This window comes from Hyalella azteca, unplaced genomic scaffold, assembly GCF_000764305.2.
Source record: "Hyalella azteca isolate HAZT.00-mixed unplaced genomic scaffold, Hazt_2.0.2 contig6661, whole genome shotgun sequence".
Classification (NCBI taxonomy): Eukaryota; Metazoa; Arthropoda; class Malacostraca; order Amphipoda; family Hyalellidae; genus Hyalella; species Hyalella azteca.
The window spans coordinates 759,640-774,316 of NW_025936815.1; the positions used below are offsets into that span (position 1 = coordinate 759,640).

The 14,677-nt window shown below is 35.9% G+C and overlaps 2 protein-coding genes across 2 annotated transcripts; one reads left to right on the forward strand and one right to left on the reverse strand.

The window, feature by feature from the left end:
• Window positions 1-2,503: 2,503 nt before the first annotated feature.
• Window positions 2,504-3,629, forward strand: LOC108679378 (NADH dehydrogenase [ubiquinone] 1 beta subcomplex subunit 9). The gene is made up of 2 exons (XM_018168000.2): window positions 2,504-2,714; window positions 3,199-3,629. The coding sequence occupies exons 1-2, from the start codon at window positions 2,519-2,521 to the stop codon at window positions 3,384-3,386; spliced, it is 384 nt and encodes a 127-aa protein (XP_018023489.1). The 5' UTR covers window positions 2,504-2,518; the 3' UTR covers window positions 3,387-3,629.
• A 3,824-nt stretch (window positions 3,630-7,453) lies between these two features.
• Window positions 7,454-10,317, reverse strand: LOC108679520 (ras-related protein Rab-21-like). Its single transcript, XM_018168153.2, has 4 exons — window positions 10,160-10,317; window positions 9,308-9,475; window positions 8,909-9,027; window positions 7,454-8,272 (listed from the first exon to the last, which is right to left on the reverse strand). Exons 1-4 carry the CDS (start codon window positions 10,280-10,282, stop codon window positions 8,065-8,067), a joined length of 618 nt encoding a protein of 205 aa, XP_018023642.1. The 5' UTR covers window positions 10,283-10,317; the 3' UTR covers window positions 7,454-8,064.
• Between the last annotated feature and the right edge of the window lie 4,360 nt (window positions 10,318-14,677).

Here is a 14,677-nt window from a genome sequence, read left to right on the forward strand (position 1 = left end):
TAGTGAATAACTGTTTGTATAGGAAGAATATTATGGTTTGAGACTTTTAAATACGTCTGTGAATATATTAGGAATCCTTTAAGTATACTTGTATTTGCTGACTTCAAGTGGTAAATAAATTAATAGATGATTAAGTTGAGAAAAGGATTTAAACACATGAAAACTAATTCCATCACAACTTGAATTGGACACACACAGATCGTTCCAAGCTTAGACATGGTGGCATTCCATAGTATAAATAAAAGAACATGAGCTTTTGGGAAATTGGAGCGCTCTGTCATAATTGGAGCGTCATGGTCACTATACCTTCCCCCACGAATTCTACTCCACAACTGCGGGCAGGCTGCGTGCTGCAGGCTGCGGCTGGTCGCCGCTACCGTGCGGTAAGCGGCTCCGCCTGGTTGGGTAAGTCAAAAGAATAGTAGCGCTCCAACCTTTCTTAAACGCCTACTGGTTATCCAAACCAAAAAATAAGCAATGGACTTCCTATGGACTTAATTCATAAGAAATGGTCATGAACTGGATCAATTGCAGTAATAAAAAATAACCATTATAACTCATTACCATTGCTAGTATCACTCTGCTCATATGTACATGTTAAATCAATTACAGGAGATCCGAAAAAGCAAGTAATAATTAACAGAAAGAAACTCCATAAGAGTGCCTTTGGCAACCATGCAATATGCGCTACAAACTATCTGCGGCTGGCAGCGAGCGCTTCGATCCCAATGACAGACGGACGGACGGACGGACAGACAGACGGACAAAGTCTAATATTAGAGAGCGTATTTTCTCGTCGACGAAAACATGAAGTCACGGACTGACAGACAGACGGACGGACAGACGGACAAAGTCTAATATTAGTGAGCGTATTTTCTCGTCGACAAAAACATGAAGTCACGGACTGACAGACAGACGGACGGACAGACAGACGGACGGAGACGATTTAGACTGACCTGATGGACAGGCCATCACTCCGATGTAGACTGACCTGATGGACAGGCCATCACTTCGATGTAGACTGACCTGATGGACAGGCCATCACTTTGATGTAGACTGACCTGATGGACAGGCCATCACTTCGATGTAGACTGACTTGATGGACAGGCCATCACATTGACGTAGACTGACCTGATGGACAGGCCATCACTTCGATGTAGACTGACCTGATGGACAGGCCATCACTTTGATGTAGACTGACCTGATGGACAGGCCATCACCTCGATGTAGACTGACCTGATGGACAGGCCATCACTGATCGCAGCAAACCGCATATATGTGTATGCTCTAATTATTGCGTGAATAAAATTCATATATATACAGAATGATCTTTTTTCACCAATATGAACAATTATTTCTTTCATTTAAATCTGTATTTATAGATCATTATTCTTGTTAATTACAAAGTTACGGCACTCGTTGTAACAATTTTTGTGTCGCGTCGCGCGAGTTAAACTATTGGAGTTTAGGGTTTACAGCGCTCTGCCTTCTCTCAGAACCATCCGCCTAGCTCTACTTCCGCTCGCTAGGCACGCTAGCGTGCAGCATGAGGCGTCTCATTTAGTGGTGACGAACTCCTGCGGTGTCTCATTTAGTGGTGACGAACTCCTGCGGTGTCTCATTTAGTGGTGACAAACTAATTGCTGCGTGATATTTGCTTGCAAATTATAGATTCGATTGTGACGTTGTGCATATTTTTGATTGTGATATTATCAACATTCTTTTCAACGGTGGTATGAACCGTAAAGCTTGAAAGAGACGGAACTCCTGCAGGGAAGGGAGCCTGGGCCCTGAAAGATGACTCGCAGACTCAGCAACTGATGAAAGTAATTAATTGTCATTTTTTTCAATCATTGATGGAATTTGGCAACTGATGGAAGTCATTAAGCAATTTTACTGTTCAAATCTTTTTTTTATTGCTGCTGCTTGCTGCTCCTGCTTGCTGCTGCTGCTTGCTGCTGCTGCTTGCTGCTGCTGCTTGCTGCTGCTGCTGCTTGCTGCTGCTGCTTGCTGCTGCTTGCTGCTGCTGCTTGCTGCTGCTGCTTGCTGCTGCTGCTGCTATACACATCTAGATGTGTATAAGAGACAGCAATAATTGTGTGCCTAGACACCAATAGTTGTGTGCCTAGACACCAATAGTTGTGTGCCTAGACACCAATAGTTGTGTGCCTGGACACCAATAGTTGTGTGCCTAGACAACACTATTGGCATCTATTGATATAATTCTTCTTATGTCACATTGGCACTTAGAGGCTTGCTAATTCTGGCAAATTATCCATAATTTGCTGTACAAAATTTATTCTTCATCTTGCCCTGCCGCAGCACTGTCATCTCATTTCCAATAATTATAAATATATTGATGCATATAGAGGCAATCTCATGTTTTAAATTTGGGAATATTTTTTGGAATCTCTAATAAGTTTTTATTTCATGCATTTGATGAGTTGTATTTTAAACATTAAATTTCAATAGCTTTGAGCAATATATATACCGTACTTGTTTTGTTGAAAGCCTTTTGATGCATTTTAAATACTGTTTCCACCATAAGCTAACGAGTTTTTGTTTTTACAGGGCTGACTTGCGTTATAATGTTACATTGCTGAGGGCCAAATTTGATGAGAACAAAGACGTCAAAGACCTGCGTGTTGCCAAACAACTTTACGAGGATGGAGAAAACTTTCTCTTCAAGTCCATGCATCCAATTCCAAAGAAATGTAAGAGAAAATCCTGCAATTCTTGCTGGTCATCACAGCTTGTAATTAGTGGTCATCTTATCCCATATTTTGGTCATGCTTACTCCTGTGCGTGTCCCATTAATTTTTCTAATAGTTGAACTTTCACGTGGCATCAATGTGAGGCTGAAGAAACCCAAGAAGAGAGATATAAAGACTAAGGATTATTTGTAAGACTAAATTCACATTTACAAAGATTTACTTGTACTTCAGGCATTGGCTTCATTCATTTATTGGTAAATTACGATGCTCAATGATGTTGAAAATATATAGGTATGTAAATATTTGAATATATGTACATTTAACTATTGAAACATTGGTTTCAGTAGGCCATATTGATCATAAATGATGTATATAAATGTAAAATGTAGCAATGAGCTCTCACATTCACTGTGAATGTAGGTAATTTTTATTTTTTATGATCGTTGACAAGCCCATAAAATATGTATTGTTTGTGTTCCTGCAGTCCCACATTCTCCTGGAGGAGTCGCCTACGGTCGTGTAGTCAAAGTGCCGGACTGGCTGCTGGACTACTGGGATCCCATCGAGAAGGCTGCTTATCCGAAATATTTCGCGTTGCGCGAGAAGCGCAAGAAAGAATACCTCGAAATGTGGGACAAGAAACATGGACGTCCCGAACCCGTTGAACGTTAGACCGCATTTTCTTAGAGTGATCTCAAGGCGAAACAATAGTGGGGAAAAATGCGAGATAAGTTGTACAGGCAAATTCTATTCATGTATGCTATGAATTTACTCGGGATTATTGAACATATTGTGTATTTCCTCTTCGATTTATGTTTCAGGATATGTTGTATTCTTTAAAGAATGTAGTGACGGGACAACGGAAAATTAAAATTAAATGTATAGTGTGATGAACAGTAAATCCTGAAAACGGTATTTAGTTTTTTTTTCTATTTTGAAGATGCTTGAATTTTTTAAAATCTTGTTGCCATAGGATTACAATTATAATTTGTTGGTTGCTTTAAACTCTACTAAGCGTGATTGTGATTTAGTTCTTGCTTGTTCAATCATATGAAACAAAATGGAGTCATAATATTGAGAATACCAAACCGTGGATTTTAAACAATCATATTGCACACAAACATATATAAATAGATAATCATACGAATATTTACATAATGACATTCCGTAATAGCGAGAAGTGTTTAAAGTATCAAATCAAAGTTAACTGAAGCCGGCGACATCAAGCCTTCTTAAAATGAACATTGCGGAATAAGTATAAATATGAATCTACATATAAATCTAAATGTCCGGTTCTGCATCACAAAACCTGGACCCAATAAGAACGCAAACGTCATTCTGCCTAAAAATGCAAGAATTTAAGTTTCCTTCTATTGATTGTAAGAAAGATGAGCCTGAAAGTAAAACTCATCGGAAAGGTCTAACATGATAATTTGACATTTGCAAACTGAAAACTGAAATAGGAGGCCCGTACGTCTGGCAAGTGATTGTGTTGATTGATTATACTCTATAGAAAAAAGGCTTCCAAATATTAAATAATAACACACGCGGATAAATAGGTATATATACATAAGGAGATGTAACTACTGCAGTCGTAGGAGTAACGTTGATAAACCACCACGTAGAAAACAAACAACTGAATGAAGTACATTATTATGATGCTATCATTCTCATATATTGTAAAGTGAAGATATCACTATTTCTTGGGTCGATACCAGCGCGCTATCCGTAAATAACGCTCTTAACCCCATAAGATATTTTTACAAAAAGTTTAATTTAAAGGATTTTATTTGTGTGAAAACATTGACGATAGACCAATGTATCAAGTTTTTCTATTTTAATTGGTTTGTACTGTCATAATAAAGATAGAATCTTCATGATATTGAAAAGCATAGACGAGTTCCTCCACACAGAAACCAGAGAGCACCGAGACGGTATCTTTAGATCTGCGTCTCAGCACCAAATAATCTTACTCGTTAATATCTCATTAGGCATTAAATTAATTTGGATACTTAATATGTTCAGTAAATTGAGGGCGGAGCCGCTACAGAGTGAATCTTACAAATTTAAGTTTAGTTTGTTTAATATTTTGAATTTTTCTTAGCGGCCTGGACGGCAGTCCGAAAATTTTGCATCACAGCACAGCCACTGGATACTCTGCGTTTAACATGCACCTGGCACGGGAAGAGCTTGGGAAACGAAAGTATATATAGGCTGGAATAACGTAAAATTCAATACTACTTTTCGAACATTCAATGGTTGATGGAGAAAGCGCAATGAATATAAGCTACATCCATCATCAGTTTATTAATGCAATTAATTTTTTGAAGAAATAGTTAATGCAAAATATATAAAACAAGTAAATAATTCCCTCTCGTATAAGTTGAGGAAAGTGATGAGCTGAATAGCTTACTGAACATGAATAGGCTGAATAGCTAGCTATTGATTCAAAATTAATAAAGCTCAAACCTCTACAAAATGATGTGGTAGAAACACAAAAGATCAAAGATGTTAGGAGTGTTGGTATCTAAAATACAATTTCTAGAGATTGCTCTATTATATCTATATGAAAAAATTATCACATCACCAAAGTTAAAAATACACAATATCATCAACACGAGATGAACAATCCTGCATCAAACTCTTCACGAAGTATCTGACGATTCATTCTATAATATACACTGCTCTAACAATTGCGCAGTGAAATATTCTTATTTTTGAACATGAAGAATACCCAAGGAAAGTAAGAATGAAATAACCAAGACTTTAGCTAGTCATTATACCTTCCCAAGCAACAATCACAGATCTCCCAAGCTGTACCAACTTGAGCATCACTTGAGCTTTATAGCGATTACCTTTCATCTCAGGACTTGCGCATACGGGCTCATTCTAGACAACGCAAGTATTAAAAGTCGAAACGTGAACTATTTAAATGTTTACTAGTACTTCATAGTTCTGAATGAGCTAGCTAATGTATACAGTATATACTACCGCGACCCGTATATACATTGCAGTGAAAACCTACGCTCGCCGATCACAAAGTGAGAAGTTATCCATTAAGGAGTTTCCTCTTCTCACCTCACACACTCATTTTCGATTAATTATTTTTTAAACCAATCGGTATAACCAAATATACATTAAGAAAGTTCATCGATTTTCAGAACCTGATATTGATGATCTTCACTCGCTTTATTAATAACGCGCAAATCCTTCCTCGTGAAGCACCTGACAATTCGATATTAAACAATCAATATTTAAAGCTTTCTTCTCTTTTACGGTTCTTAATCATGATATAGTAGGTAATCCATCGATATTTCACGATGATACCAGATGGCAGACCTGCATCTGTCATATTCAATCTGCCAAGTTACATTTAATTAAATCGACTAGAAACATCATAGGAGAGACCAAGTTACTCGCTATGATATAAAGAAGGAACTAAATTTCAATTACACTAATATTTACACTCTGAAATCTGAGGTAACTCAAGCGTTAAGTGAAACTTTTCGTCTCTGTTTGCTGTTAAGTGGCAACTAATAAATTTTTAAATAAATGCGCCATAAAACAAATAACATAAAGAGTGCAGAATAACACTTGTGTAACTCAAGTGCATTGGATATAAATAGTGCTGTTAAAAATAACAATAAAATATAGTCACAATATATACTAGAAACCTATAGTTTATAACGCAGAGCGAGGTTATTATTGCAATACGGTACTCTACTTTGACGAATATAATCAAATGCAAGTTATAATAAAAGACGAACAAGGTGATGAATTGCAGAGATTTGTAGGAAGATGTACAGTATGCAGCCTGACAGGCATACCAGTAAACCTTTAAACTCAAAACTTTAAAATTCGCACCATTGGGAACCAGCACTAGTCTTGCCTCTGACTGTAAAAAATGGGAAAATCAAGCTCGGTTGACACGTTCATGGACCAATGTTTCAGTAATAATTTCTTAAATAGCTCAAGTAGAAATATATAATCGTTTAGATATACATTTATATCGCTAAATCCTGATCAACAAACTCCTACCAAAAAACTTTCACAATATCAGGCATTTCAAAACAAATTTGGCCAAACATTTATAAGTGGGAGTGATAAGTAACACTAAAATTTCCCGGTAATTCCAGACATTTTCTTACCTCAATAGATTCGCTCAGTATTCAAAAATTGGAATAATCCAAGATTTCATGAAATCTTTACACTTCTTCATTATTTTCATGCAACTGTTTTAAATTCGGCACTCCATTCACATATTAGTCCTTCCAGTTAGACTATATATAATGCAGTAGGATAGTAAGGAAATTGAACCCAACAGCTAAATGAATAACTTAGAGACCTGATACAAGTAAAATACCTATATGAAGAGTAAAGCGTCACTTGAAATATAGAGACATCATAAAACAACTTGAAGGGAGACAACAAAACTTCCAAGCGCAACTAAACACACAGCCAATTCCCCTAGACATCACGATACAAATGAGCTGATGCCGACAATTTCAGCTAATCTTAAGAAATTCATAACAGAACTAACAGTGTCCGTTAACTAATTAGTCTCTTTGTTGCCATTCTATGGGATATTTCTTATTATTGAACTTTTGAATCTAATAGTGAATCCGAAGATCATGAATTCAGACTAGTATGCCAGCCAAAAAAGGTACCAATAAAATTTAACATAAAAACCAAGCTATTGATTTTTTTATCGTTTGCGCGCCATACAGATTTTAAAAATAAAAAAGATGGATAAACTTCAAATTAAATACCTACTAGAAAGCAGAGATGAAATTACAGATCCAATTTCATGAGAAAAGTGCTTTTTATACAATTCTCTACAAGTTCAATTCCGTAAAAAATTACAGGAGCCACTGCAACGATGACTAGGACTAAACAATTTCAATGATTGATCCAAAAAGGAATTTGATTATTCGCCAGCAGAGGCTAGCGGTCGTTTAAATTGATGCAACAAGCTTCTCTAACAACAACTATAGAGAAGTAGCATCATACTCTCCTGACGTGCCCGCCACTGAAACCATAATGATAATGGGCCCAGAAACTTACATGATGCTTCAAAACAATTCAAACAAAGCTGCATTTGCAAACACATAAGTCATTTTACAAGACATTAATATCTTGCCACAAATATTTTGATTAATTCTCTCAATTTGTGAAAATGGCCTTCATTCTTTGTATATTCATCATATTTTTCATCACCAATACCTGGTGGTTTTATTCCACTTTGTTAACATATTCTCCACCTAATAATTTCCCAAGTGTAGCCTTATAACAGATTATAGTGCAATGATTTTCCTGCTATTCTTCACCAGGTTGCTGGAACAGAAGATGATCAGCAACAGGCACGTTTGGAGGTATTATTTATCTGGTCGTCATCATCTGTTAGCTGCAGTCCGCCGCTGCTGCTGTGTTGCTGCTGTTGTTGCTGGGTGGCAGAGACTGCCAGCATCCGGCGACTCAGGTCAAGGAAAAGCTCTTCAACGCCTTCATTGAGACGAGCTGAAGTTTCAAAGTGAAATGCGCCCACCTCTTCTGCATACCTGCATGAGGAAGGAATAGCAATAAAATCTAAGGCAGTACGTAAGGATTTAATAATTTCGGACTATGAAGCAAGCTCAAAGAATTTTCCCTCACAAGTAAATATAGGTAAAGTGTTATGTAAATGGCTTGCATATTACATGGAAACTGATATCTTCTCATTCACAGCCAAAGCCTTAGCTTGAATGAATATTTTTGAACCCACAGTTTGAGTTAAAGGTAGTCATCCATGTTATTCAGTTCCCAAAGTAGAGCGAACACCACTGTACTTTGGGTAATTTTAAGCTGTAATGTACTGTACAGTACAGTATATATAAATAGTGGAATGGGCCAACTCATAAGTTTTACTCTGCATTGACATTGAGATCCTCATAGCAAATGAAAATGACTAAGTCTAATTGAGTTTTTGAACATAATTTTTTTACTGTGTCAATGCAATATTGACTCGTACTCAATAAACAAGCACCTAAAACGAATTCATTGGAGTGATGCATAAAAATAATTTATGCATTTTTGTAATTCAAAGAAAAAAAAGTAAAGCATTTCAGTGGAGAAACCAGCCACTTCTCTATACTACTAATTAGACTTGACAAAATTGTTTAGCATGAGATTCATGAATGAGAGCTTGAAATACTCACTGTTGAGCAGTTGTGCAGTCAACCACTCTGTTCGCACTTAAATCACTTTTGTTTCCAGCAATTGCAAGGACTATGTTGTCACCTAGCATTCGTCGCAATTCTCGAACCCAATCTTGAACCTGCAAATATTTGATGAATGAGACTCGAGGTATTATTTTCCAAAATTTGATGCTGGAGGCAACATTTGTATTTCAAGAAAAATTAGAGATCAACTGGGTGAAAATTGTGTGGTAAATGTAACTAGTCTAGTCTTACATTTATCAAATTATCCTCAAATAATTAAATTTAGGAATCATCTCATACTAATTATATGTATAACAATAAAAAGAATTGTCAAAGCCATGGTTATTTTCACCCTAATCTACAACTACAAAATGAAGAGTAAAGAAACTTAAATACCTTATGATAAGAATCCATATCTGTAATATCATACACAAGGATAGCTCCCTGGGAATCTCTGTAGTAAATTGGACCAAGGGCATGGAAGCGCTCCTGCCCTGCTGTGTCCCAAATAGAGAGCTGCAACCTCTTCCCATCAATTGAGATTTTCTTCATCAAGAATGATGCCTGGAATAAAATTTTTGGTAAGGTCACACAATAGTGGAAACCAATTCCTGTTTTGAGTATTTTTGTTTGATGAAAAGAGTAAGAAAACACTGATGGTAGTACTTGAGGGCAAACACATCTTTACTTTATCTTTTAGTTTATTATCATTTTTTTTAGATTATTATTTAGATTATTTTAGATTATAGATTATTATTATATATTATATTATTATTTAGATTATTTTTAGATTATTATCATTTCTCAATAAAGTTTTCAAGGAAACTTTCCACAGATGAATTTTATTGTCTGATTTTGACAACATCTTAAAGAAAATCCTTGTAATAGATATGACAAAATCTTAAGGTTTGCTATCATGGAAATAAACTTGATGATAGGTTTTGAAAATTATTTAAAGGAAATTGTATACAAAATTATACCCATTCACATTTTGGAATAATTGCTATGGTTTGAAAGCATATTTAGGCAAATTTCATGAGTAGTATTCAACAAGTCTTGAGGTCTTTGATTGTGCACCTGTACCACATAGCAGCATTGATATTAACCTGTCTGGCTTATAAACCTAACATTCATTGGGTTTTTCACAATATAAATTTACATGAACACCAAGTCTATGACAATTTTTTGTAAATTGGGCATTCATAAACAGATAATCAAGTTACAGAATATTATGGTCAACCAACTAACCTGTATAGTGCTGATGTGTCGTTCATTGAACTTATCTTCGACATATCTTAGAACTAAACTAGTTTTTCCAACACATCCTTCTCCAAGAAGAACTACTTTGAAATTCTCGAGTCCACGACTCATTATGACACCTGATCCTATCAGGGAGATAGTACTCCTGAAAAGAATTTGGAAAGTTATGATACACAAGATTGAACATTTTAATACTAAAATCATAGTTTAGGTTAATTGCTTTCCATTCTATGCTGCCCTGTGAACAATTCTATCGATGACATTCCATGCACAATTTTGTGATGACCAATGATGCATTAATATTTTGTTAAAGAGAATTTTTTTCACTGAGCAAGGTAAATGTTATCAAAATTCTTTCTTGTTACTTGATTCTTTGTTAACTAGTGCCTTTGTTAACCAAGGTTCTACTGTGAATGTGTTTTTAGCCTTTAGGGGTGTCTCTTATTACTCCGTCATGTGGAAATGGCAGCAATCTTTTTAAATGAGCTACACAAATTGGGTCAATCACATTTTTAAGCCAATACCTTTGTGCAATTTTTATGTAAGTAAAATTTTTTAATACGGCAATTATTTTTTTGCTACAGAGTCTGACCTTACAGAGTCTGAGTACAGACCTTAGCAGGGGTACTTTTCTAAAATCTCACTTTTCACAATTTTTTTTCAGGAATTTATTAGAGGTAGTAAATGCATGATTTTTTAACTTGCTTTATACTACATAGATAGGAAAAATAGGTATTACACTTTATGCCAAAATTTTTAGTTTTACAATATTTTTATTAGTTTAGCTGCTACAACATTTCTACAAAATGTTAGAGGACTGTCCCTTACTACCCAACCCATCCCTTATTACCCATTTGCCCATTACCCATTTGCATTTGATGGTATCTCTTGACTGCAGAGGTAGTATGTAATGTTGTTGGGGACTAGTCAATAAATAAATAAACACTCTCTGTCCCCGAACACTTGGCCAATGATCACAAATAAAAAGGATGAATAAAAACTGATAAATAAAGAAAAACGAGGTCACGTAATAGTAACTTAAAACAAAAATGACAAAATCCGTAGCCTAACTATCGATGAAATTATTATATTTAAAAGCGGTCCCTAACAATGTCTTTATGTTTCTATACACCTCCAGGCTCCATGGCAGTCCATGCTGCTATTGCTCATGTTGTTGTTGTTGCAGTTGTACACTTTTATGCTATACTCACTGTTGTATATGGTCTTTTTCATGAGTCTCATTGGCTTTTGATTTATAGGGTCAGTGGGTGCCTTTCTAGTCTGACTATGCTCTTCTCCCTCAGTTGCAAGGCCGTCATCTGCATGTGGTTCTTTTTCAAATATTGAGCTATGACAATATTTTTTTCAAGGATTTTTTAGAGCTAGTAAATCTATGATTTCTTTGCTTCCTTTATGCTACATAGATGGGAAAGGTATTGAAGCTTATTCCACTATTTTCAGTTTTGCAATAGGTACCTATTTCAATTAGTTTTACTGCTGTAACATTTTTAGTCACTTGGTCTGGGTCTGGCAGACCAGTCCGGGTCTGGGTTTTAGTCTGTACATTTTTACACCATGGCAGAGGACTGTCCTGATTCACCCTGCCAATCCCTTATTACCCCATTTGACAGTATGTACATAAAATATATCTGAGTACCTGCTCACTGTCTACAACGACTCGTCATTATTTTTTTAAAGAATGAACTGTGAACACAGGAAACACACTCCCGTAGCTAAGCAAAAGATAGTTTCAGACTTTCAGAAGGCACATTAACCCATTAATGCCGAGCAGTTCCATTTGGAACCAGCAGAAAAAAATGGATTCATAATAAAATTGTATGGTCAAATCAATATACTAGTGGATGTGTAGGTTTGATACACATCTTGGACGTTTTCTGGTAACGTTTGGTTCTGCTGCGCCGACTACCACAGGTACTCCCTGCTCAGTTAACATTAAAAGATTGTAAGTACCGGGTGTCAGACAGAAGGGCTTGACACCATTGCAGAGAAAGGTAAGTAGTTTGTTCTAAGAATATATTATTTATAAGTTAGATGCAGAATTTTATCAATAAAGAGAGTACGGTACTTTTAATTCTGTATATGGTATTACGTGATATAATGTTTCTAAAGTCTTTTAGATCATGAAATATTTTGTCTGGTTCTAAATGCTCGGCAGTAGTGTAAGCATTCCGGTCATCTCACTTTCCCAGTAGATTTTTTTGTGATATAGTTACGCATTGTATTTCAAAAACTTGTTTGTACTTAGAAATTATTTATTTAGATCTTAGATCAACAGTTTTTCTGTTATTTGATAGTGAACTATTATCTTTAGAGCTGTTAGGAATATATATCCCAAAAGTTGAAATATTTGGAAGTAGGTACGTTGAACACTATATGATTATTCAACCCAAGTAACTTTTTTTCTAATTGTATTTTGGCAGATCATCACATGAAATAATTGAGATTTTGAGAGAAGAATAACACGAAGATCAAATATTTGCTTATGAACCTTTCAGATTCAGATAACTCAGAGATTCAGATAACTCAGATGACACAGCCACTAGCAATTCTGCTCGCCTATCGAGAATAGTCACTGTAGGCTTTTGTAGCAACAGTAATCACCAAATGTGAAAACAATGACTTTTGATAGAGAAGAAAGTCAACTGTGGTCATATACTACAACATATACGTGGCTAGCCCGTGAGATTTAGTTATAAACTTTGAGCAGCAGATAAATCAGATGATATTTTTCTGCAATTGAAGCCAATCGGAGGATCTAATAGAAAAAGAAACTTATTCATGGGCTGGATTTACTGGAACATGGATTGGTCCCATAAACATGATACAATTGGTCCCAAGCCAACATATTATATGTGATATCTATTCTGGTTTCATTTGGCTTCTCAAAAAACATTTGAACAACAAGAATGGCTAGTGCAATAAATTTTCAAAAAGATTGGTTATGAAATGCAATAATGCAGGAGACCCTAAATAAAAAAATCAGGGTCTATAGTGCACCCTTCTACTTTGATCCTTGATGAAGTGCAATACAACAATCAACAACATTGGCAAGCAAAGAGACATCAGAAGCACTGCAAATGCAGTATTTCGTACATAGTGGCAAACCAGAGCTTTTTTGGAATCAGTTCATTTTTAATTTCCTCAACAACTCAAGATTTAAACCAATTTCTTAAGTATGATACCGCTGGTATCCGTGATAGGGTAAACGCGGTATATTCCGACATCGTGGATAATTCCGTCACCTCTCTAGTTTTTCCTTTATATTAAGCTTTGTTTTAGTTCCATGCGTTCGTTGATGGTTGAAATGGTTGTTGTGGGAAGCCCATTCAGCAATACTGCAAGGAAGTAGGATTTCCTACTAGGGGTCCTGCAAACCCCCCTCTAAGTCGTACAGCTCAACGGAACTGCAACGGATCACACGCTTTTCCCCGGTAAAATTAGATGAGTTTAGATGATGATGATTTAACTGTTAGATTTCGGACTGTGATTATGTTCAGCTCACCTTTTTCATACTAGAGATAATTGTTAAAGTAGAATGTGAACATAAATTTCTCAATTTAATATGAAATGTATCAGTGTTTCATTACAACCCTCTCTTTGTATTTTCTTTGCCGTAACGCTTCCAAAAAAAAGAGAACCTTATTCACGTGCCAAATCCAATGCCACTCGGAAACCAACCTGACAAAACGATAAGTAATGAATACCGGTATCTTGAACCTGAACCTGAACGTAACATAAAATAGGTGGAGTAATCACTCCGATTCACCCAACTTTTAAAAGATATGAGACGATAGGAAACGTCTTCTCTCTCTATAAAATATATCATATACTTTATTAAAAATCCCTATTTAATCAACATCGCAGTTTTTTACTTTGTATGGGTTTGATTGTCATGATGAGTTTGATTTATAAAATGAAGCAAATTGTTTTTAGTTTTCAAATTATTTCGACAATGAATGGCAGAAATGTATGTGCGAGCATAATTTCTTTGTCTTGAAAATGCTTCTAGTGTATATTAGTTCAAGTTTCCTAAATTGTCCCTTGCTTCGAAGTTGAGTAAAGTTGAAGAATCAAGCATGTAACTTCCGTGGGTAAATCAACACTAAAATTTTTTTAAATGACTTTTCGTATGCATATGTGATGATCAGACGTTCATGTTTGATCATCACAAGCAAATAGCCGAGTTACATTTAATAAGAATGAGACTTCCATGCGAAGTTGAGTAATTAATATTACTTGTTTGTTTTCTTGAATTAAGTCAGTAAATATTACCTGTGGTGTTTGCTGTGCTTGGCGTGCAGGGAATGGCCGCAGAGGAAACGTCTTTCCACAATGGCACGCAAGTGTCCTGCACTGACCCAACTCCAGCTTGATTGCGACTGGTTTTCTGGGCCTCCCAATTTCAAGACATTCAAAAACTTGAAGGTAGGAAATTGTTGCAAGATTACGAGACTTTATTGGCAGAGACTCTTGACAAGACTACTG